Genomic DNA, 21718 nt, shown 5'->3' with positions numbered 1-21718 from the left:
GCGTCAGATAAGGCTAACTTCCTGTCAAGACTTCAAACTAAAAGCTTCAGCAAACACAGTCCAGAATTACAACGTCCACAGTTACAATTAACTACCGGCTTAATGAGAGGTGTACAGAGAGTTGAAGTCTACAAAATCTACCGTTGAGAACTCACTAGTTTCCTTCCACTGTCAGAGCGTTTTTGTGTGTCTTACTTTTATTTTGAAGGCTCCCGTTGTGTGTTGTTAATTACCGCCAGCTTGACACTGAATGAGGTTTTTAATGCTCGTTTTATACTTCAGAATCACCCGGCAGAGCGGAGCTTTCTTCCGTTACGGCTGGTTGGTGCTAGAATGGAGCAGCTGGAGGGACGATTCGCGAAACTTTCGCGAGAGTTTACCCGTAACCTAACCCCAACCTCGCGAGAGTTCGTCCCTCCGGCTGATGCTGCATTCACGTGCTCCTCAGATGATCCCATTTCCCGAGCTGGGAAGTCATTCTTCCAATTTCGGTGTGTTTATTAGCTTTTAGGTCGTCATGTGGAAACAACATGAACGCTACAAAGAAGATGTTTGTTGACTTTTTTGTCCCAGACTTGTTGCTGCACCAGTGCATTTCCTAAAACCACTTAAATATTGCTTTACCTGACTTGTTATCAGGGTTAATGCTAATAAATAACTTTTCTAACTAATCTAGATCATTCTATGTGGACAGCAACTAACTACCTAATAAATACATAGCTAATAAATAAATAACTGGCTAATAAATAAATAAGGGCTAAATAATTTTTCTAACTAATCTAGGTCACTCTACATGGACAATAACTAATGGTTACAACCTAATACCATATTACAACTTACATGTGAGCAAAAAGTTAATATGCAATATTTGAATCAGTAAAAAGTTTCTTCCCATCAACCAAACTACTTCGTCCATCATGTTTCTGCATATATGATGTCAACATTCGGCAAGTCGTATGCCAAAATTTTAACCGATTTACCGAGTAGTTGTTTTCTGATTTCATAATGCTCAGTTGGGAACTCATTTTTCCGATTACTCCAACATCACATGAATGCCACATGATCCAACCTTCCGGGGCTGCCCACTGTAACCGCCCCGCCGTGTCACCCAGTCATATAATCGAACAACTTCCAAGTGTTACTCAATAAAGGTCAAAGCTTTCTACATTTTTGGACCTTCAAACTCTTTTCTCCTGCCAAAGACATGAAAGAAAAAAATAAATCAGATGTCACAGACAACCTTGAATGTTAAAAACAGGACACACCTAGTTAAAAGCACTATGACCTAATCAAGACAGAAAAGGGTTATAATATTCACAATGAAGCATTAACTGAAAACAATCTGTGCCTGACTATTTAATATAAATGTAAACAATATTTGGTTTTTGGTTATTCCAACAGTAGTGTCATTGTTAGTGTCTATATACACCAGGTGGAGCCAGAGATAGGCTCCTCTTTTGTAAAGAATCAATATGACCTAATATCTTATACTTTAACATGCTTGAAATACAATGGCGATTCTGGAAGAGAGCATACAAATATTTAAGAAGCATAGGATTTTTTTTTTTTAATGAGAATGAGGAGCCCTGACCTGTCATTAGGTCCACAGTACTAACAAGGTGTACATGTGTACCACCAACAACATCAAAATGACCTGTAAAATACTTGTTCTCCAACCTTTAGTGGCCTTCACAGTCACATTTATTCACCAACATACCATCTATCTGTTGTAATCTTCACTCTCTGTCCACGTTCACAAATATTGATTGAGCTACCCCTCAATTCAACCAAGTGCCATTCACCTTTAACATATTTGCAAGACCCGGAAAACAGGATGTGGATAACAGGATATCCAGGGAAACTGTCTATTTTGTCTCATGACGTCACATCACAGGTTGACACTGTCGACAGCCTGCACTTTATTAACTGCAGTTATACCAGCATTATGTTCAAACCGTTATCAGGCGAGTAACATGAGGGCAAAGTGCATCAAATATCATGATAGGTTTAGGGTTTATGAGCAAGGCAGTGACATATTTGTGAGTGCCCCTTTCTTTCTGAGTTGCTCACTGTTCATCACTGCTGTCTCAGGTGAGCAACACAAACTGACACACCATTTCCACAGGCTGTAGGTTTACAGTACAGGACACAGAACAGTGGAAACAGCTAAAAAGCTAAAATCGATTTGACCTGGCTAAAAATTTCTGTATGAAAAGCTGCTCTGTTTATTCTGGTGTTTACAGGATGTTCAAGTTGGTGCTCCTGTTCCTGACACTGTCAGGTAAGATCTCACTGCCTTCATTCATCAGATACTTATCTTCAATATATCTTGATAATTAATCTCTGTGCCATTGTGTCATAAGCATTATTTTACATTGCATGACTTATTAAGCACTTTACTTTGCCAATTATGTGATTTTTAAGTGTCCTTGATCAAGGACAAGTATGTTATTATTTCTCATATTTCATTTTCTCATGATCCTGTTTTCCAAAAATAATTATTCTGGGATTATGACAAAGAGGTTTTGTCTTGATGAGATTACAAAATAACTGCAAGAAATAGCCTTTCTTGTGATCACCAAAACAACCTCTTGTTGTGATTATCAAGTATCTTTCACTTGATCACAAGAAAACCAAATTAAAATATCTTTCTTTTGGTTTTCAAGAACATTTTTTTTTACTATCTCAACATAACAAGCCTGTTTTTTGTACAAGTTCACAGAATTCTTATCATCATGATAAAATCTGGAAAATGTGTCCATGATTTGAGCTTCAGTTCTCCCCTATACTGTATAATTTTGATCTATTTGGAGTATATAAAAAATGTATTGCTACTTACACACTTTTAACAGATTATTGGTTATCGTGAAGATACTGCTCAATGGAAAGAAACACAAGAAATATCTCAGAAATGGAGAAGAACATGGTCAAACATTGATTGAGTTCAGAACATATTGATTTTGTTTCATGATCCCAATTAACTTTAATATTTCAGGGGTCATAATTAATTGTGGCTTTGTAATTTGTTGCCTTGGCAGCAAAACTTTTACTGTGGCAAACAGTAACATAATCAGAGCAATTGACCTGTACAGAGGTTAGATTTGATTATTATTGATTTATTACGTGGTTAAAGATGTAGCCTGGATATTTTTCTGGCACAATAGTTAATAATTGATGTAAAGGTCCAACAGTTAGAGTTATCTATCTGTTAACTGGGCAGGTTATTTGTTTCATCTGCAAGGAAGTCTAAGGTTGTGTATTCAAACACTCACTTGGGTTTGCATGATTGTAGATCTTGAGTATAAATGTTTCACAAACCTTCTCAGCCTGTGAAGAAACGGCCAACAACAGCTAACTGGAAAATAAATTATTCCCACCACAGGCCTCCAAGCCGCCCCAATCGCAGCCCCTAGAGGTTTGCAGAAGGCATCTTCCTACCAGCTTCCTGATGGTTTTCGGCAGGGCACTGAACACTTTGACATCCTTGAAGCTGTTCCTGATAGCTTCCGACAAGGTACAGAGCCCTCCAGGAGATTCCTTGTTGACCTCAACACTGGCCTGGTGCAAGAACACATCAGTGAGATGGACAGGAGGGCTGGTAAGAAGAGACACACTGATGTACTGTCTGTCAAAACCTCAACAAGAACTAGTTATTCTAACCAATTCAGGTGCATTATTGTCTGATTTGGGCAGCTTATTAAATGAAACTATGAAAACATGCTGGTGCCCATTTGAATTAATTAATTTGCTACAAAACCTCAGAAAAAAAACAATTCTGTCCAACACTACCTGTTTTCTGAATGGAGTTGGTGTGCGATGTTATCTACGTTTGTACATTTCCTCCTCCAGGTTTCATCCAACCCTCTCTTGGAAATGGATTTGGAGAAATGGACAGAAGACAATGGCTGAAAGATGAGGGTGAGGAAGCCAGAATAGGAAATAGTCACAATTTATAGAAATTCAATCATGCTTTATTCTCCACTACTTTCAGCTCCTTCCCACAAGAAACTACCAAAATACAGAGATGTCTGTATAGCCAAATTTCTTTGTCTTTTATGCACTCAAACAATACTTATCTTATCTAAAGGCCTTCTCTCTTTCAGTTCCTGTTGATATACCAGCCAAGAAGAATGGTGGTGGTTGGGTTCGGGTGGAGGAACCCTCTGCTCCGCATCTCCCAGATGGTTTCAAACAGGGAACCGAACCCTTCAGGTCTATCCCAGATGGTTTCAGACAGGGAACCGAACCCTTCAGGTCTATCCCAGATGGTTTCAGACAGGGAACCGAACCCTTTAGGTCCATCCCAGATGGTTTCAGACAGGGAACCGAACCCATCAGGTTTATCCCAGATGGCTTCAGACAGGGAACCGAACCCTTCAGGTCTATCCCAGATGGCTTCAGACAGGGAACCAAACCCTTCAGGTCCATCCCAGATGGTTTCAGACAGGGAACCGAACCCCTAAGGTCTATCCCAGATGGCTTCAGACAGGGAACCGAACCCTTTAGGTCCATCCCAGATGGTTTCAGACAGGGAACCGAACCCATCAGGTTTATCCCAGATGGCTTCAGACAGGGAACCGAACCCTTCAGGTCTATCCCAGATGGCTTCAGACAGGGAACCAAACCCTTCAGGTCCATCCCAGATGGTTTCAGACAGGGAACCGAACCCCTAAGGTCTATCCCAGATGGCTTCAGACAGGGAACCGAACCCTTCATGTCCATCCCACATGGTTTCAGACAGGGAACCGAACCTTTCAGGTCTACCCGAGATGGCTTTAGACAGGGAACTGAACTCTCCACCTCCAAGCTCCAAACAAAGACTGTGGCATGTAAGGGGGAGGTCATCAACGGAAACTGTTTTGAGTTCAATCCCATGCCGCTGGCCTTCCAAGAAGCACAGGTGAGGCAATATCCTATATCTACCATGACAACAATGGATGCCAAATTAAACTTTCAGCGTTGTATCCCTGACACCAATACTGTTTAGTTTCAAAGGCTTACCAAGACAGACTTCCTATGTTTTGGGCTCTACAAATTAAATTTCAGACATTTGTGTGCTTTGTCTCCAGGCCTCATGCAGAGCTCTTGGCCCAAATGCTGACCTTGCATCTGTAACCAGTAGCGATTTGCATTCCCGTCTGGTTTCCCTAGTTACCAATGGTGGCGCAAGCAGCCCTACGTTGACGTGGCTGGGAGGCACGGTCAAGGCAAGTTCCTTTTATCAACAGTCAACTAAGAAGACCAGATGTTTTTTCTGAAAATATGCACTGCTGTAGTGATGTAGCAGCAGGGAAACAATCCAATAAGATCAGTGTAAAAATAAAGTAAAATAAGCTCAGGAACACTGACTTAAACTGTCCTGCCTAGTATCTGGACTGACTCTCCAAAAAAAACATATTAAAACTAAGTTCATATATAGTATAGTTTCTGACTGTGGCGTCAGCAGTCTAGTCCTGTTCTGTGGCACTGAAAGGAGGCCAAGGAGAGTTTCATCAGATATGTTGTCAACAGGACAGATAGTGTTATTCTTACCTTGGTAAAACATTGACCTTTGAACTTTTATTTAAAAATGTTCCGTACAGTATGTTTCTCTTATGTCACCAAGTGAGGCCAGAAAGCAAAATGGAAAAATGTCTTATGTACTAGTGTTAGAAGGAAATTTTCTCCCACAGTGGGGAAGGTCTGACCAATGTTAATAAGTCAGTTTTAGAATGGACTAGTCCTGCTAGTGTTTGTATATTGTCACATATATATGACATGTATGTGTTGCACACCTCAGAACCAGCAGGCTTCATGGGTAGACGGGTCAGAATGGAGTTACAGCAATTGGATGCCAGGTCACCCCAACATTCACACCGACAAACCTGTCTGTGTGGAGATGTTCAAGATAGGTAAGAAGCCTTCACACACACACAAACATACTGAAGTCAGCATTTCCCAGAAGACCTCTCTATCAGGCAGGCAGACCATAAAGCCAGACTATGTCACTTTTGAAGAAGAAATAACACATTCTCTATCTTAAAAATCAAGTTGAGTTAAAACGTACCCTTTCTCAATTCCATACATTCAGAGGTGTTGTTGCTGTGGTCTTTCATGGCAGCAAACTTAAGATAGGTATTGCTGTATAACACTTACTACTGAGTCAGTTTTATGACTATATGACTCCTCTATGCATTTGATACTGCAAAAGTTAAAGATATACAAAAAAATGCTTAAAAGTTAAAGTGCTGTGTTTGATTACCCCCCAACAGAATAAGCAATATCAGGGTGCAGTTTTAACATGTCTTATCTATGTACCAACTCTGTCAATAAAATTGTCAAACTTAGTGAAACTGTAATAATTTAGTTTAACACCAGCATCTATTCATTACTTGAGTTGAAAAATACATATTAGGAATTTTATTTGTGTTTTTATATGTGTTATGGACTCACACCTTTAGCTGCACTATTAATTTAAGGGTTATAGTTCAGAGAAGTGCAGATAACTGGCGCCATCATAGAGAATTGATAAGATACAAAAAAGTTAACTTGTATGGTGTAACTTGTAAGGTGATCTTTGCCCTGTGGCATAAAAGACAAATTGACAATCTCCTTGGACAAGTTTCCTCTTTGATCTGTCCCTTCATCTCCTGGCACAATTATCATACAGCATTTTGAGATGTCTTAAAGCAGAAATACCTTAAATGCCAGTTATCAGACATGTTGGGTTCTGTCATATTTTTACTGAATGGTCTGAGAGAATTCCCTTACAAATCTTTCCCTACCCTCTTTTGCAGATGAGAGCTGGTGGACGGCTGCCGACTGTGAACTGAAGAGAGCATCCATCTGCTCGTACCCGATCACTGCATGAAAACCACAAAGAAACAGCATAAGAGAGCGGCCCTCTTGATTTGAGATGTGTGAACTGTGCATCTACCAGCGCTTCACTATGTCTATTTGTATCAACTTTAATAAAACATAGCATGTTATATCTGTGTGTTTCTGTCTAAAAAACACAACATATTTATCTCAGCCACAGCAGTCACTTTATTCTTCTGTTAACCGTTTACAGTGAAGACCTCAGACATATAAACCACAAATTTGTACAGTTCATTTAAATTTAGACAAGACTTTAATGATCATTTTCCACTTGTGTATACAAAGCAGTTTGTACAGATTAGGGAGCCAAGTTAAAACAATTTGTTACAATTTAGTACCTGGAAAGTGCAAAAGTACATTTCAAATACGCAGAAATAAAAATCATGCTGTACATTATATACTGTTTTCATAAATAATCACAGATATACACACATCCATTTGGTGACAGTCACAGAGATGTTGCTAAGACACAAAATAGTACTTTTCGATTTTGCTTTGAAGTCCTTTTTATTCTTGGTTCCCATTGAAACTGTGGAGGTTTAACTTCTGGAATGCTGCTTTCATTTGATTTACTGCAAGGTCGGGGACAATAAGGTTCGGTAATGAGAAAAACCTAGCTCTATGTTAACACCACACTGGGATAAAGGCACTCCGTTTGTTGCAGTCGAGGAAGTCGGTTTGACAACTCAAACAGTGGTCTTTTGTCTGAATGACAAATGTGGATGAACAAAAGAAAAAACCGCATTGAAAAAACATTGTATGCACCTTTCACAGAAATCTCTCAAAGAAGGACACAAATTGGTCTTTGCACTACATCTCGCTGTGACTCTTAAATAAAAACTAAATACAAAATCACCTTGAAAAAAAACAAACAAACAAAAAAAAAAATGAAAAAAAGAGAACCATTAGAGCAACTGTGTGTCCAATGCTGAACCCATGACTGAGCCAAAACAATCAGCGGCTACCATGGTTCAGAGACACCATATCAACATGTCTGATGAAATCAAGAATTTGGCTATTAAAAAATAAACACATGCATCACTGGCATGTCCTCACACACATACACACACACACTCGCGCTGACACACACACACACACACACACACACACACAAGTATGGTGCAAAAATATGAATCACACAGTCTCATCCACAGGAGCTTCATATTGTGGCTTTTTTTTGTGATTCTGATATTACAGAGTTGAAGAATAAAGAAATCACATTCACACACGAACAACATGTCTCCCGAGCGAACCTGACCGAAGCATGCGAACCTTCTTGATGCCCCATGAGAGAAAAAACTCTGAAATCAGTCACTTCACAATGAGCAGGAAGGAGAATGAGATGTAAAAACAATAAAAGTCTGAGGCAATGATGAAAGCTAAAGGCAGCTGGGGGTGAGGGGAGGAGGTTCCATGGTGGGTTAGGGTACATTTACCGTCCCAGTTAAGCTTTAGGAAGACTGGAGATGGTTGGCAGATCAACCACTACGGGAAGGAAAAAAACAGGAAAAGGGATCGACCGGCCCTCGACGAAGGAGCTGTATTGCTGTTAACACTGACATGTCATGAAGCCCTTGAGGATATTTTCTTTCTCCTTCTTTTACAGGTAGTCTGAACAGTCAGAAGAGTTTAAAATATGCCATACTGATATCTGTATTCAAGATGCACTAGAAACAAAGTGTGTACAAAAACGGCTACTTTTACTCATAAATAAACATGGATTCAAGTAACTTAAAAAACATTCGATGAAGCACAGAGAGCCATGTGTTGCGTGATTTCAAGGAGCCCTGACCAACCTCTTTTTCTCTGTACTGCTGTGATAAATCTTCACGTGGAAGCTTGTTGTGTTTAAGAATGTAGTGTTTCGCTTGTAGTGAGATTTTTTTTCTTTACAAAACTAGATATCTTAAATCATTAAAGACAGACGCAATGTTTCTCAAACAAATATCCAAATGTAAAAGTTCACCAAAAAAAAACAAACAAAAAAAAAACGCTCCATCACTGTGTTTCCTACTTAATCTCAAAATGGACCAAAAATGCCATGCACACAAACAGATGCCAAGTCGCTGGGCACATGCATACATTTGTCAAAAAAAAAAAAAAAAAAGGAAAAGAAAAACCCAAAATAAGAAACGAAAACAAAGAAATCCACAATGAAACAAACAAAACAAATGAAGATCATACACACACACACACACACATATATATGTATATAAAAACGCATAGGAAAGGCAGAGAGTTTGGTCTTGTGAGTGATGGAGCCGACTTACTGCATAAGGCTGCTGTGTGGCAGCTTTGAGGCAACCATTAAAAGTCTCAGCCTACAGAGTACAGGCCCGCCTGTCTGCATCGAAGGCAAACTAAGGGGGGACAAAAAGGCCACTTGAAACTATATTTTGAGATAGAACGATACACTCCGCATGCGTGCACGCGCGCGCACACACACACACACACACACATACACACGCACGTACATGTTTGAAGCTCAGCGATCGACCCCTCCTCGGCTAGGAGAGCAGTTAGCTGACCGATCTTGTCAAATCTGAGCTGAGCAGGTTGGAGAATAAACAGTGTTTCTGTGAACAGGCTCCTGCTTGAGAAACATTAGGCTGACCGTGTAGTGTGATGTAGAAATGATGATGAGTAGCCGGGGGATGAAGAGAGAAGCCATGATGTTTGGGAGTGGTGGTGGGTAGTGGTGCTGAGGCTACTTCTGGATTTGAGCCACAGCGCCAGCGCCGTATGCTCAATCCAAAGCAGGGATACACACAGAGAAAAACATAAACAGACGTATGGACATGCAGACTTTGTGATACTCTGTGCACCCCAAAACCGCTGCCCACCACCCACTGAACTGAGGAAAGGTGCTGGAGGAACTGAAGGGAGTTTTTAAGGACAGTCAGACAGAATGAATGAGGCCACCTGTTTGGTGATTGACAGGTATGGAGGCGAACTGGGTGATGATGATGGAGGAATGTGGGATGAACGTGGAGGAGAGGGTTTAGGGTTCGGGGGCTGGGATGGGTGTCAGTTCTGGTCGTGCTGGGTGTTGTACACCGTCTCCCCCGAGGAGATCTGGGTCAGTCTCTTGCTGGAGCCCCACAGCTTCCGTGTGATCTGGCCCGAACGCATCTGAGAAGAGTGGAGGAGGAAGAGGAAGAAGAGGAGGGGGAGGAGGAAGTGGGGTGGAGGAGGGGGAGAGTGGGGAAAGAAAAGCATGAAGTCAAAGGAAACAAAAGGAAAGGGGGGGGAAAAAAAGGAGGAGGGATATGATTCATGAGTGATAGATTAGTTAACTGGAGCTTGATTGACTTGTGAGGCTGGTGAGGCAATAAAGAAAATAATCAAAGCTTGATTCACTTTGTTGTGAGTCAATCTAAGAAGAAAAGATGAAAAAGCAGAAAGGTGCGATGATTCACGTCAAACTATCCAGACGGGGGCTGCCTGTTATCAACCTCCACTACTCTACTATTTACAGTATCAAAACATTATATTCTATCTTGGTGCAAGATTATTAGTTTGCATTATTAGATTGTAGCTACTCTGTTAATATGGCTTGCAGAAGCGTTAATTAGTGTTTTGTTTCACAGCATATGTGTTTTAGTTTGTAGAGCACACTCAAACACGTAACATAATGACACTTCAGGTAAACAGCATGGGATGGAGGTTATCCCAGTTCAATGGCCAAATCAAGCCAAATATTGCACAGATGCCAAATATTTCAAACAAAGAGAATGAGGTAAGCACAGCAAGTTGCTTTCATAATCACAGTCGTGGTCCTAGTGGCCACTGTCTAATCAGCTGTGAGCTGAAGGAATGTGTCAAATCCATGTGGCTCAGATGTAAGCACATATGTGTATGTGTGTGTGTGTGTGTGTGTGTGTGTGTAGTGGTTTGGTAAGGGTGTAATGAAGCCAAATGACTGACTGTGGGCGATAACCATCCCTGAGAAGGAGAGCTGACTGTGGGTTACGGGGTCTTTGGGGACATTGAGGCCAAGTATTGCAACATAGGTGATATGTGCATTGGGTTTATCTATATGTGTGTGTGTGTGTGTGTGTGTGTGTGCCTGTCTAGCTCCAGCATCTACAGATCTATAGCAATGGGAGGGGAGGAAGGGATTACAGCTGCTAGGGTTTCTGGGATTTGGGAGCGGGGCTGAACACCAGCTGGTCGCGCTGGTGCAGCAGACGGGTTGGCGAGCGAGCTCGAAGCGGGGCCAGCAAGGGGGAGGCCATGAGCGGCGATCCCTCCAGGCTCTGAGCGATGTAGTTCCTCAGCGAGTTCTTTACCTCCGCTGGCTTGCCCACGCCCACGATGATCAGCTTGCCGTCCTCGAGGCCCACCAGGACGTGGCTCTGCTCCTTGGTGACGGAGACGCAACGCACCGGCACCCTCATGGCCATGGGCTCCGCACACAGAGACAGACTGCACAGAGAAACTGTTATGTCTACAATGCACACGGACTGGGGAGATGAGGTTCATCTCTGATAATAAGTAGGATCATACATTTCTAAGTTGACTCCTGTACAAATGAAAGTTTACCTGTAGAGGTCTCGAATGGACAGGTATCCCTGCTCGCTGCCGATGACTACATACTCTCCTGAAACACACATATCAGTCACCTGCTCCTTCAGAGGCTCACTGCAGAGGTGCTTCCCATTTACAGAGTAAAGGTGGAGAGCGTTTTTATCCTGGGAAGAGAAAAAATAATTATATTAGTGGTCATAAATTGAAGGAGGGTTATGTAGTTTAATGACATACCATTTTTAGAATATCAACTCAGTCTTAACCTGCTTTATCCATTTCACTTCAGTAACACTGCCAACATTTTCAGTATGTACTTGAAAATTAACACACTACAACAATGGAGATTTAGTACAGGCAATAAATATAACAATAAAAATGTTCAAATGTTGGTGTTCAGCAGCTTTGTATGCACCTTCAGTGTTGCTTTGCCCTCCAGGCAGGTGTGGACCAGCAGGTGACCCTCCCAGGACACGGCCAGGTGGAGGATAGACAGCGGCAGAGAGCTGTCGCACGGCGGTCGCAAGCAACGCATGTACTGACCCCGACGCACCGTGTGGATGATCACCGTCCCATCCTGGAGCACAGAGAGCGGGAGTAGACATTAACTAACACACACTGTTTTATTCATCTACATTTTCATGCAGGCAATAAAAGATTTTACAACAAATTTCTGATGGCGCCCCGCCAACTGAATGTCTGTTTTTTATACTGGGAACTTTGGATCGAACTTCTGCAAACTTTATCCAACTTTGACAAAATTAAATTACCCAAATGTGCTGCCAGTGTTGTTCCTGTTTTAAATTAATTTCATTGCCAACAAAGATAAATCAATAATTAATTTACCTGAAACATTTGTTCATTTCCCAGTTTAGTAATTAAGCTTTTAATCAAATAACTTGAATGGAAGCAAATTTTTAATAAAAATAAAGTTTCAAGAGTTGGTTGAAAAGTCTGAACGTTTCAGATCATTTTTCAGGAAAATAACATTACACAATCTGCAATTGGTGTTGCATGTTGTTGGCAGTGCTTAAATAGTAAAATCACTGTTCAGGTCCAAAATAATCACAGCCACTGAACAACAAACATTACATAAATATTCAAAACCTTACACATCTCTTGGCCTTCAAAGACTTCAATTACACTTTAACCAGGCCACTGGACTTCAGTCTAAATCCCATTTTCCAGCTAATTAACTCTGCATGTGAACTGAATAATTTTTCTTTTTTAATAACTTTTTGGCATTTATGCCTTCATTAGACAGTGGGCAGTGAAAAGGCAGACAGGAAACATGGGGAGAGAGAGATGGGTATGACATCCAACAAAAGGACCCTCGCTGGTTATGTAGCATGCGAAGAAACCATTCGGCTATTGGAGCGCTCCTTGAATAATTTTTCCACAGAGCAAACTATTCCATCCACAGCAGGAAACCTTCTTCCTCTCCCCCTCTGAGTTAAAAATTACATTATGGAAACTAATTTAGATCAAAGTGCAGGATGAGATAAGACACAGCAAATGATACAATCAGTGGTGACCTCCCCGGAGGTGCAGTCTGGTGTGTGTTATTTCAATGTTCTTACCCGTGATCCAGACACAGCCATGTCCAGCTCTGTGCTGATACTGACACTGACCACCTCATCTGTGTGTCCATACAACACCTGAACTGGTTTAGGATAGAGACCTACGGGAGCTCCACCCTGCAAGTACACAAAACAAATTATACAGTTATATAAAGCTATTTATCAACCAGCAATTTGGTTAGTGCTTGAAAGTAAAACCCACAAATAAATCCTACAAATATATTACTTTGACACTATTAAAAGATTGACATTTACAAGTATATAATTATTGATTACTGAGCAATGAACACACAGGAATATAGATGTTTTTTTGTGTCTGCATTTTAAATCTTATCTAAATTAAATCCAAGTTAGGAGCCAATAACACATAGTAAAACTGTATGTCAATATGTAGCAGCTGAAGACTGGCTGTCCTAACCTGCTGCAGAACCTGCCACACCATGCAGGTTGTATCTCTGGAGCCGGAGATCAGGTGGATGCCGCAGTGGTCTGTTGACAAGCAGGTCACAATGTCTAGAGTACAGATGGACAAAAACATTGATCAGTTGCCAGAAGACACACACACACACACACACACACACACACACAGACAAACACAGTTTTGTATGTATTTCCAAATGAACTGAATCTGGCTTCTTTACCTTTCTGGTTAACACCAGTGGGAAGAAGGTTTATTATGTTAACCTATATCAAGTAGCAGTGTCATGACCTGCTGGAGCTTACAACAGGCATTTATTTACTTATATAAATATTATGAACTCATCTTATCTGGCCTGTTTGTTTAGGATGAGACACAAGTCTAGAGGCGGGCTTTTCTTCACTGAGGTATGCGTAGGCTGTGTGTTTACCCATGTGTCGGATGTGCTGTCCCACGGTCTTGCCCTTGACCAGGGAGGTGACTCGGAGGCTGTTGTCCCAGTGGCCGCCGCTGAAAAGCAACTTGCCATCGTGTGAGACCACAAACAGTCCCGCTGTTACCTCCATACCGGGGGCAAAGGGTCCTGACAGGAAACGCTGGGTCCTGGACATGAAAGGGGGAGATAAAGACAGTTTTGGTGAAGGTAGCACTGCATCGAAGTGCAGATGACATCACACAGTTTTACATAGACTGTATTTGCATGTGTGCTGTGTTCTCACTTGGTGTTGGACACTGTGGGGTCCTTGATGAAGGTGAAGTAGTTGGAGATGTTCTTGTTGTAAGGCAGCCACCCATGGGTCCCAACCAGGCAGTTCTGACTCACGGTCACCTAGAGACAGAGCACAGAGACATCATGGTCAATCGCCTATGATTCCCTTCTGATTTTCCCTTCATTCTTTTTTTTTTTACACATTTTTAGAAGGAGCACTCAGGCTCACCATGGTGTCGGGGCTCCCCTGGGTGATGAAGGAATGGGACTGATTCTTTGGCACCACGGCTTTAACCAGCGGCACGTTGTCACTGATGCCCTGCAAAATGACAAGGGAGAGAATTTAAATCAGAATTATTATAGAAGAATATTTTCATACAATGCATGCTAGTTACCTTTTTTCTGAGCTTTTAGCAGGTCAGAAAAAAAGTTAATTTGTGCTGCAGCCTGCAAATTTTCATCAATGAGTAAATAAGCAGTAGAGTAATCAAACCTCAACAAAGAAGGACTTGAGGTTGCTGAGGTGTTCGAACATGTTGAGAGGACACGAGTCCAGCTGAGCCTTCCTCTTCTCCACTTCCTCCTGAGACAGACGCACTGGATGGGGCTCCTACACACACACATATGTAAAACGTGTGAATCAGGTTTATCAACACACATGAAGAACTTCATTAAAGGTGTCATTCTTTTATTCATTTTTAATTAAAAAGTATCTGTTGTGCGTCTGCACCTTGAGTAACTGGCAGGGTGTCTGTCCGAAGTTGCTGATCATGCCCTCCACGGCCTTGCGCTCCTTTTCATCAGTGATGGCATCCAGGTCCACCGCCCCTGCAACACCAAACCAATCTTCAAAAACACAATACTTAAAACTCACTTACAAAGACTAAGATGTCTCTGGAAGTAGCCTTTCTGACGGTGTAGCCTTAGTGTAAAAGCAAAAAATGTGGAGTCAATCTAGTCTCATTTTTAAATTTGGAGACACACTAATCACCAGTTTGTGTATTTGTCTATCGTGTCTGCTGATACAAACTTAAATTATTATTAATAGAATTTATTTTATTTGGTTTGCCAGGAGTGTGATTGAGCGCTTGGAACAAATAGTTTGTTGTTTTTATCTATATTTATGTCCTCTGCAGTTCAGGGAATCATTTGTGAACCAAGTTGTTGCCAAAAACATTTTATATAAACAGTACTGAATACAAAAATATTCTGGAAGACTGATATGATGAATAAAACCATGATATGATATGACAGCATGATAACTGTTCTGGATGCTTTACCCTCATATGTGCAGTAGTAGAAGACGTTGAGGGCCTCCACGGCTGCAGGGCCCCTCTGCTTGTAACCAAAGATCAGATCGATCCACTCATGAAGGTGGGCGGACACGTACTCAGACTCCTGTTTTTAAAAAACACACACAAACACACTGTGGTCATAAACCAGTCATTCCAAAAGACACATACACAATAAACACTGTAACCAATACACACACATGTATTACCATTACATCAAAAGGCCTGATACTCCACTAAAGGAATATTCCACCCAAAACATGTACATTCTGATGTTGTTTGGCTATGTGAAAAACAAAGCACAGAGTATTATCTCAGGTATAAAGGACACACAAAGGCACACATTAGTTTTGTTGTCCGCCCCTTAGAATCAAAAACCAGATGCTGCTTTCTAGACACACTGTCCTGATGTTCAATCATCCTAAAGGGAGAAATCTATTGTAGAAGAGGCAGAGGCATCAATAGCAATTTCGCCATTGACAGAAGAGTGCAATTCAGCCACAAAATATGATCCGATTAAAGGGTCAGAGTGATGGTCACGTATTGAAATTTGAAGTGCAGTGATGATTGGCTCTACTGCAGTTTGCATATCTATACTAAAACCTTTTCTCATTGTACTCCCGCCACTCCCAAGTTTAGATAAGGTTGGAGAAAGTTATTTGAGAGAAGGTTACGGTAAGGTTTTGTTGATGATTACAGTTAGTTCAACATCATACGATTCCTCCTTCTTGCACATTGAATCATGTGAGAATGATCTGTAAAGAGCAACATCATATTGCATCAGCAGCAGAATAAAACTGCATCTCACCAGGGCTTTGCGGTGCTTGTAGATGAAGTCCTCAGGGGACTTGGCCCATTTGGGCAGAATGACATCATTTACTCTTTCCTTGGAGATCTGCAGGCGACCCAGATCAAAGCCTAGGTGACAGGAAGAAGAAAAGACAATGATTGTGAAAAAGAGAAGCAAGGTATAGAGAGAACAAAGAGAGCAGAGAATGTATTCCTGACATATTCATGATCATGTCAGTCAGGATCTTTTCTCCAAAAAATGTTAAATAATAAGAATAACAATATGAAGCAAACTAAGGCATTATGTTTTATCATTTGTCCATATAGTGAAAACACAGTAAAAAAAATTGCAGCACTGTAGTATTGATCCATTCTACAAAAATATGTTGTGGATGTGCATTATGGATGTGCTGATCACAATTTTTTGCTTTCTTAAATAGTGAGCATCAGTCTGAATCTGCTCCAATATATATCTCTATTTTTTTATCCTGCATATCACTACAGTGTACACTTCGCCTCAAGTAGGTGAACATTCACATTAGTAAAGCAATTTGGCAGCTGAATGTTTCTTGCTCTGCATTAAGAATATATATCGTGCATTATAACTTTAATGGTAGTAGCCAATAGCATGAATAAAATACTCAAACCTCACCATTTTGGTTCTCAAGGAATTCTGGGAAGTAGAAGAACTCGGGGATGAGCTCCTTTACGTCGTTGGGGTTGTCCATGAGGGTCTGCCATGTCGCTGGGATGGAGTGGAACTGGCGGTCGGCGCAGTCAAACCTAAGTCAAGGCAGGATAAAAAATCTCATCTGTAATAATGACTATAAATAGCTGCTTTGTGCAGACACGCATTAAATCCTCTAATGGATGCTATGATTACAATCAATATCCGCACTGAGGATAAATGGAAGGAAAGGAGATTGGAAGACAATGAAGAGGAAGGCAGGAAGACCAAGCAGAACCAAATGGATCGATAAAAAGTATGTGTAAAGCAAGGTGGACATGACTGTGTGGCAGGCTGCCCTTCTTACCGTCCACTCTGCAGCTGGATGTGCAGGGAGGTGAAGGGCTCCACTCTGATCAGGTAGTGCATCACCCCAGCAGCGTTTGAGTAGTGGGTGCCATAATGGAACTTGTCAATGGTGCCTGTTGGGTCCTCAAAACTTTCATACCTGATGGACACATTCAAAAGATGAACCTGATTGTGCTGTCAACCTTTCAACGAGATCAACAAGACAAAATGAAACGTATTAGCTGTGTTGTTTGAGAATTATTGAAGTATGGACAGATGAAACGTACTTGTCTCTAACAGCCTTGGCATTGCGGTTGTTAAGTACCGCCACTGGCTTTGACAAGTCCCTGAATACACGAGGATCAGACAGATCCAGCTCCTCTGAAGTGTAGTCAGAGAGAATCCAGGGAAACTGGTGACACACACACAAACAACAAAGGCAAACAGTTGATACTCTGCTTGATGTATTCCAGTTTTATACTAGTGTATTCAATGAGGAACATACCACTGGGTACTGAGCCAGGTTGTTGTACGTTCTGCCTGCGATCGTGTTGAGTTGCATCAAGTAGTCAAAGTTGGAAATCTCCCGGTTCACCCATTTCTGTGTATAAGAACAAATGCAAATGTTTTTCAAATTCTTTCTTTTAAAATAATATACATGACACTGTTTCCATCTCTGTGTGGTATACACTCCTAACTATGTTTAAAGATAATCGAGTAGAGTTAGAGATCACTATTTTAATCACCTCCTCCTCAATTAAGCCTTTAATTTGATTAAATTATATGCATGTTACGACTGTTTGCTACCTGTAACTGTTAATTATGACAGCTGTACATCATTGTTTGCTGTCCTGCTCCTGCAGACTGACCTGTGTGAGTCCAGAGGCCTTGAGGAGCTCCTGTGGTGAACGGGTTCCATACAGGCTGAGGGATCGCAGCAGCAACATTCGACTATAGACTTTGTTTCTTGCCTGTTAGTAAGAAAAGACAGCAGAGATTACCTTACTACTCTTTAAAAGGCAAGAGGGCATAAAAGTTTCTTCTCAGATCATAGAATTTTAAATTTGGTAAATGCTAATTTTTACATGTATGCTACTATAAGTCAGCTTATGGCTCATCACCTCCTTCTTGAAGTTAAGGAAGTAGTTGGTCTGGTCGATGAGGAAGATCTCCAGAGCTGAGCGACGCAGGTTATATCGTCGCAGGTGGACCTCTCGGATCTGAGACAGGGGCCATTTGAAGTCGTGGCCCACTCCTTCAAGAAACAAGCAGACACGGTTATTGTAAGAAAAAGTACAGAGATGTTTTTGCCACATTTTCCCACCCACTGCTCTCACTGTCTCCTCACCTTCCTCTTTCTCCTGGCTGCTGTCGTAGAAGTAGATGTGTTGGGTGGTGAGTTCCAGGCGGCCAGGCACCACGTCCACCACTGTCACTAGCTCACAGTCCTCCCACAGCACCAGCTTCTCCTTCTGACCTGCCTCCTCTGCTTCAACCCTGCAGGACAAGGACAAAGAATGGAAGACTGTTAAAATATATCTCGATAAATCTTGACTTTACTAAGAACAGGTCTAGTCTGTAATCACACTGTACAGCCAGCACATAATCGTGCAAATTCTATGATGTGTCAGTATTATCATTATCATTTGATAACTGACTGGTTGTTGGCAGCAGCGGGGTCGTCCTCCGGAAGCTCCAGTATGTCGTCTTCCAAGTCGCTGACTTTAACCTGCTTCACAGCCTCCAGCAGCAGAGACTCTGGGTTTACACGCTGCTGATGGACACCTGAGGAAAGCAAATGAGACAAGAGACCTATAAAACTGGGAGGATGCATCCGGAGATGATGCAGTGGCTAATATCATAAGCCAGTGATGTAAATTAACTTGACAGTGCTTGTAGAGGGCTGACAAGCTACAAAAATGTACCTGGCAAGTGCAAAACATCTCGCATTTTTCTGTCAGCTTAGTTTTTCATTCGATAAACAGAAGATTGACAGTTTTAAATTTGCTAACTAAAAGCTGAACTTTCCCTGACAAGACCCTTTTGAAGACACCAGGCAGCACAGATACAAAAGTTTAGATTCCTTTGCTTTCAGGAAACAACCTGAACCGTTGTTTTATTTTACCATCAGAGGGTGTACGTGGCCAGCAGGGATACAGTTCCACAGTATGCAAAGATACAGTGGATTGTTTGCTATCATGGTATTGTAATGCTATCATTTCACTAAGTTACTGGGCAGTTTAGTGGGTTATCTTTAACTTATTTTGCATCCGGCACTTGCTGGGTGGTTATTCAAGCACCTGCAAAACTCCTACTGTCTTGTGTTTTTACTCCTATAAATTTCAAATGTAGTGAGTGAACACAGCGAGGTGCAGACCTGTGGGGGTATTAACAAACTCAGTCCTTTAGTTGCCTTTTCAATTTTAGTTATATATAATGAAACTATACTAGAGTAGAGTTGAATCATCAGCTTAAAGCCCACCCGGGGGCAGTGTTGTCTTACCCAGGTTGTCTCTCAGAGCGCTGGCCTCTCTGTGAGGGTCAAAGTTGTAATTACGGACCAGCTTCAGCCTCATGCGGGAGAAGTTCTCAGCACTGGACACCCTCCAGTGCATCTCATCCTGTTGCCTGTTAGAAATGGTTAAAAAACATGTTTAACACATCTGGCTTCTTCCTATTCATGTTTATTTTCTCCTGCTAAAGCTACTGTTTCAATGTTATCTTAGTAAGACAAGTAGTGAAGTTGATGTCAGTACCTTTCAGCCCAGGGCCCCCTCTCACACACCAGACCCCGCCGTGCTGCCTTCCACTGCCTCAGGGTGGCACTGTTCTGGCTGTGCTGCTGCTTCAACATGCTGTTGTAGCGTAGGTTCTCCTGGCGGCCTCGGCGTGAGAAGGGCTCCACAAATTGCTCCTGAAGGATAAAATTAAGAGGAAGAGGCGGCGTGTGGGAGTAGCTTTATGTAGCATCTTTAAAAGGCCAGAAATGGAGGGGAAAGGCTTCAGTCATTATTGTATATTCATCACTAATCAAACTAACCTGGAAGCGGATCTTGCTCTCGCCCCTCTCCCTCTCTCTCTTATGCAGGCTGACCATGAAGGCCTCATAGCACTCCTTCCAGTAGAGAGCCATGGTCTCATGACCCTGGCTGAACATCTCAATTTCATACTGCTTCATATACGGAATAATCTGAAGACAAATGGAAGTAATTTTAATTACTTTTTATCCAACATCATCTAAAACAACAAAAGTGACACTAAATTTCAGTCTCATACATATTTGTCGAGGTAGACGCGCCACTCAGGTGAGTTGCAGTACAGCTGGAAGTCCTCGAAGAAGGACGGGCTGCCGTTGGTGTCAGGGAGCTGGGGGAGGTGCAGCTCCATGTAGAGGAGGCGGTGGACTTTGGAGAGCAGCGTTCGCAGCAGAGGAACCAGGAAAGAGTACATCTCCTCTGTCTGCTCCTGAACGGAGCGCCGCAGGATTCCCTCCACCTTACCTAGCAGGTAGCAGGCTTCGTCCTGGCTGGACACCTCCTTCGTCTGCAGGATGCCATTGAGCTTGGCAGTGGCCATAGCACACACCTGGGATGGCAGACAGAGGACAGAGGTAATTTATTAAAGTGCATGCATGCATGGGCTTTGTTTTTACAAAAGACATACAAAAATGCAACTGTATAAACAAGGAAGAAATGTTGGATAATTAAGAAAAAAGTTCACCTCAGGGTCTTCTTGGGCCATGAAGCCCAGCAGAAGTCTTAGTCCAACTTGGGAGAGCTGGAACCACTGGGTGCCTGAAGAGTACCACACCATGAGGCTGTCCATTAGCGTCACAGTCTCCTCCAGCACCTTTTCCGTCCACAGCGCTGGATTGACCAGGCCTTCCGCCTGCAGAAAATCTTGTACCATGTGAAGCAACCGCACTGCGTTCTCTGTGTGTTGTGGTAACGTGGCAGCAGATGCCTCACGGTTATCGCTCACCGCCCACTCCAACATACGTTCCATAAGACTAGAGGAGAAAGAGAGTTCAATGAGGAGAGGAGACCGACTGTTAGCAAGTCTGTCTCTGGAAGCATTCAGCATGTTTTCAGCTCCTGCACGTGCAGTGCTGTCAGCAGTCTAACAGGGGGCTGACCTGAGTTTGATTTGGTCGACGGGAAGCAGCAGCTCGTTGGCGGTGCCCAGTTTGGTGAGAGCTGAGAAGACCTGGCCGCGCTCCAGCCACGCTGTATCATCAGAACCTTCTACGCCACGCCACATCACACACAGCACTATCTCCAGCAGCATGCTGCACAGTTCCTCTTCTGCTCGCTAGGGGGCAACACCAGACCAGACAGAAAAATAGTGGGTAATGATTAGAATAGATTCGATTAAAGGAAACTTCATTGATCCCACTGGTGAAGACTGTAGAACTGCAGCAGTAGGTAACAGGATACAGCAAAGAGGGAAATAGGATATTAAGAAGAAGTTGACAAATATAATGTCACCAACAATTGGGACAATCTTAAAGTTATGTAATTTGTGTGCAGA

At 42.1% G+C, this 21718-nt stretch overlaps 2 protein-coding genes across 5 annotated transcripts in view; one reads left to right on the top strand and one right to left on the bottom strand.

The window, feature by feature from the left end:
- Positions 1 to 1944: 1944 nt before the first annotated feature.
- Positions 1945 to 6968, top strand: LOC137176816 (uncharacterized). 2 transcript variants are annotated; one of them, XM_067582768.1, is made up of 8 exons: positions 1945 to 2091; positions 2244 to 2281; positions 3383 to 3598; positions 3850 to 3918; positions 4104 to 4900; positions 5070 to 5207; positions 5780 to 5891; positions 6777 to 6968. In XM_067582768.1, the coding sequence occupies exons 2-8, from the start codon at positions 2245 to 2247 to the stop codon at positions 6848 to 6850; spliced, it is 1443 nt and encodes a 480-aa protein (XP_067438869.1). In that variant the 5' UTR covers positions 1945 to 2091; position 2244; the 3' UTR covers positions 6851 to 6968. The 2 variants fall into 2 exon arrangements, with proteins under 2 accessions (XP_067438869.1, XP_067438868.1); XM_067582767.1 differs by lacking the exon at positions 1945 to 2091 and having other exon boundaries at positions 2098 to 2281.
- Positions 6969 to 7092: 124 nt separating this feature from the next.
- Positions 7093 to 21718, bottom strand: part of nbeal1 (neurobeachin-like 1) — a 45722-nt gene continuing 31096 nt past the window's right edge. For all 3 annotated transcript variants that reach the window (XM_067582758.1, XM_067582760.1, XM_067582759.1), the window contains 27 exons: positions 21324 to 21499; positions 20909 to 21197; positions 20465 to 20773; positions 20229 to 20378; positions 19945 to 20102; positions 19692 to 19816; positions 18847 to 18973; positions 18537 to 18685; positions 18310 to 18443; positions 18058 to 18159; positions 17694 to 17789; positions 17476 to 17600; positions 17208 to 17348; positions 16826 to 16956; positions 16193 to 16302; positions 15373 to 15490; positions 14823 to 14920; positions 14586 to 14702; positions 14322 to 14411; positions 14103 to 14212; positions 13814 to 13986; positions 13384 to 13478; positions 12966 to 13082; positions 11801 to 11962; positions 11404 to 11552; positions 11151 to 11286; positions 7093 to 9990 (listed from right to left, as the gene is read on the bottom strand). In XM_067582758.1, the coding sequence (XP_067438859.1) occupies positions 9886 to 9990; positions 11151 to 11286; positions 11404 to 11552; positions 11801 to 11962; positions 12966 to 13082; positions 13384 to 13478; positions 13814 to 13986; positions 14103 to 14212; positions 14322 to 14411; positions 14586 to 14702; positions 14823 to 14920; positions 15373 to 15490; positions 16193 to 16302; positions 16826 to 16956; positions 17208 to 17348; positions 17476 to 17600; positions 17694 to 17789; positions 18058 to 18159; positions 18310 to 18443; positions 18537 to 18685; positions 18847 to 18973; positions 19692 to 19816; positions 19945 to 20102; positions 20229 to 20378; positions 20465 to 20773; positions 20909 to 21197; positions 21324 to 21499 (3792 nt within the window). In that variant the 3' untranslated portion in view covers positions 7093 to 9885. The remainder of the gene's footprint in view (positions 9991 to 11150; positions 11287 to 11403; positions 11553 to 11800; positions 11963 to 12965; positions 13083 to 13383; positions 13479 to 13813; positions 13987 to 14102; positions 14213 to 14321; positions 14412 to 14585; positions 14703 to 14822; positions 14921 to 15372; positions 15491 to 16192; positions 16303 to 16825; positions 16957 to 17207; positions 17349 to 17475; positions 17601 to 17693; positions 17790 to 18057; positions 18160 to 18309; positions 18444 to 18536; positions 18686 to 18846; positions 18974 to 19691; positions 19817 to 19944; positions 20103 to 20228; positions 20379 to 20464; positions 20774 to 20908; positions 21198 to 21323; positions 21500 to 21718) is intronic.

The sequence above is a fragment of the Thunnus thynnus genome, chromosome 24, assembly GCF_963924715.1.
Source record: "Thunnus thynnus chromosome 24, fThuThy2.1, whole genome shotgun sequence".
In the NCBI taxonomy this organism is placed as follows: Eukaryota; Metazoa; Chordata; class Actinopteri; order Scombriformes; family Scombridae; genus Thunnus; species Thunnus thynnus.
The sequence above is the reverse complement of the archived record's forward strand: the minus strand, read 5'-3'. Positions and strand labels throughout refer to the sequence as shown.